We start from the raw sequence: 2,316 nt of genomic DNA, 5'->3' as shown, positions 1-2,316 counted from the left end.
AGTATTAATTGGGCTTTATTTTAATTTTTTTAACTCAATCAGTTGGAAAGGGAAAGAATTTTAGTTTGTTCAAAACCTCTTTTATCAACATTTTAAATAACATTGTATGTGTTATCTGGTATAGATGATGTCTATAGGATACCAGGTCTTGAATTGAGCCTCACTAGCTCTCAAAATATGGGGTGAGGGCTAGATGAGGATTGCAGGCTGCAAAAAGCCCCAGGACTGACCAACCAAGCAGCAGGTATCCAACGTGCTGGAGTAACTGTTCTCTTTGTGATCCTAGATACTCCCCTCATGCTGCTGCTTTACACAGATCTTTCTCAGCTTGTCAGAGACTGATACAAAAAGGCGCACACAAGCAACATTTGCAGCGTACAGTGAAAGTGCGTTCTGTTGCTCCCACTAACCCCAGGGGCTCCGCTACCTTTTCCGGAACCCATCCCCTTAGCATATTATTGACAAATGTTCTAATGTGACCCATTTAATGGAGAACTGGTGTAAGAATATCCACCTACTGTAATAAGAACATTTACCTACTTTCTGTACTATTCCATTGACTGTAATAGCCCCTGGTAATGGCCCCTGTAATAGCTCACGGTAATACCATGGAAGTAGACAATGAGACACTGGTGACAGAGTTCATCCTAGTGGGAATCTTCCATCATCCTGAAGCCCAGACTGCCTTCTTTTGCCTACTACTGATTGTCTACCTTGTGACCCTGATGGGAAATGGCCTCATTATTGTATTGATCATGGCTGATCCCCTTCTCCACACCCCTATGTACTTCTTCCTCAACAACCTCTCCTTCCTTGATATCTGCTACTCCTCCAGCTCTGTCCCTCAGGTCCTGGCAAGGAGTTTTGCAAAGAAACCCACTATCTCCCTTAACAGTTGCTTGGCTCAAGGTTATGTTTCCATCTTCCTAGGCATAACAGAGTGCCTCCTCCTGGCTGTCATGGCCTATGATCGCTTTGCAGCCATCTGCAACCCTCTGTGTTACTCTCTGATTATGAGTGGAAAGGTTTGCATCCAGCTGGCTGCTTTTTCCTGGGTCAGTGCCTTTCTTCTTACTGTGATCCGGCAATTGGTCCAGCCAAAGCATTTCTGTGGACATGTTATCAACCATTTCTCATGTGAACTGCAAGCAGTCCTTGAGCTGGCCTGTTCTGATACCAGTTTCAGTGAGCTGGTCAACTTAGTCACTGCTCTATTGGTTCTTGTGGCACCCTTCATCTTCATCATAGTGACATATGTGCTTATTGGGCAGGCTGTGTTGCATATTCGTTCAGCCCAGGGCAGAAACAAAGCCCTTTCCACCTGCAGCTCCCACCTGGCTGTGGTCAGTATATTCTATGGTACAGCCATGTTCATGTACATGAGACCTCAGTCCAAATCATTCTCTGACAAGGACAAGCTCATCAGTATGTTCTATGGATTCATCACCCCAGTGTTGAACCCTCTGATCTACAGCCTAAGGAACAAAGATGTGCAGGGAGCACTGAAGAGGACAATCAGGAGAACAGTGTTGCATTGAATTGATTATATGTAACTAAATGTTGTGTTTCAGGGCTAACTGTACCTCTCATCTTTTCTCTCATTCTCAGAATGACCTTCTAAATGTAAGCCCCTAAGCTTTGCCCTTCCTGAATTAGAAGTCCAGAATTCCCCAAACTCCTTCCCTCCAACTGGAATTTGCTCCTGATCACATGTAGTTTACAAAGAAAAGGAAGTAGTAACAGTTAAACCAAAAGAGACTACATATAAGCTTTGTAGGGGCATAATTCCACCATGTTGGACTGTGATTGTGATTATTTCAGTGAAGCCTGGCACATCTGCTTTTCACATGCCAGACTCCAAAATGGAATGGAATGTAGCTGTGTTAGGGTATCACTGGCTGCATCTACATCTTTATTAACGCACAATGGTTACTGCACACTTAATTTAATACTTCTATAGTCAGGTACTAAATAAATGCACAGGAACCGGAGTTACTGTGCAGCAATGTGGGTGAACACCTTTTAAGTGAGGCTACTGCACAGTTACCTAATAATACTGCGCAGTAGTGTTTTAGCACTATTTGTGCTGTGATGCACTACTGCACAGTATTATTAGGCTACCACACTATTAGCATCTTGTGTAGACGTGCCCACTGAGCACGTGTCAATAACCATGAGAGAGGTAGTTATACAGTGTAAGGGCTCCTGCTTTCATTGGGCTTCCTAGTTCCTGCCTGTTCAATCTCAAACATGTTTACTGATAGCTTTGCAGAACAATCTTTCCTGAACAGTGAGTTATTCTAATAATCTCTAGTG

The 2,316-nt window shown here is 43.5% G+C and overlaps 1 protein-coding gene across 1 annotated transcript; it reads left to right on the top strand.

The window, feature by feature from the left end:
- The first annotated feature begins 608 nt into the window (after positions 1-608).
- On the top strand, positions 609-1,538 carry LOC102376156 (olfactory receptor 13H1-like). The gene has a single exon (XM_006015021.1). The coding sequence runs from the start codon at positions 609-611 to the stop codon at positions 1,536-1,538; it is 930 nt and encodes a 309-aa protein (XP_006015083.1).
- The last annotated feature ends 778 nt before the right edge of the window (positions 1,539-2,316 follow it).

Source organism: Alligator sinensis, unplaced genomic scaffold (genome assembly GCF_000455745.1).
Source record: "Alligator sinensis unplaced genomic scaffold, ASM45574v1 scaffold647_2, whole genome shotgun sequence".
Lineage (NCBI taxonomy): Eukaryota > Metazoa > Chordata > Crocodylia > Alligatoridae > Alligator > Alligator sinensis.
This window is presented reverse-complemented; position numbering and strand designations above follow the sequence as displayed.

Coding starts and splice junctions, on each gene's coding strand:
- LOC102376156 (XM_006015021.1), top strand. CDS start 609: ATGGAAGTAGACAATGAGACACTGGTGACAGAGTTCATCCTAGTGGGA.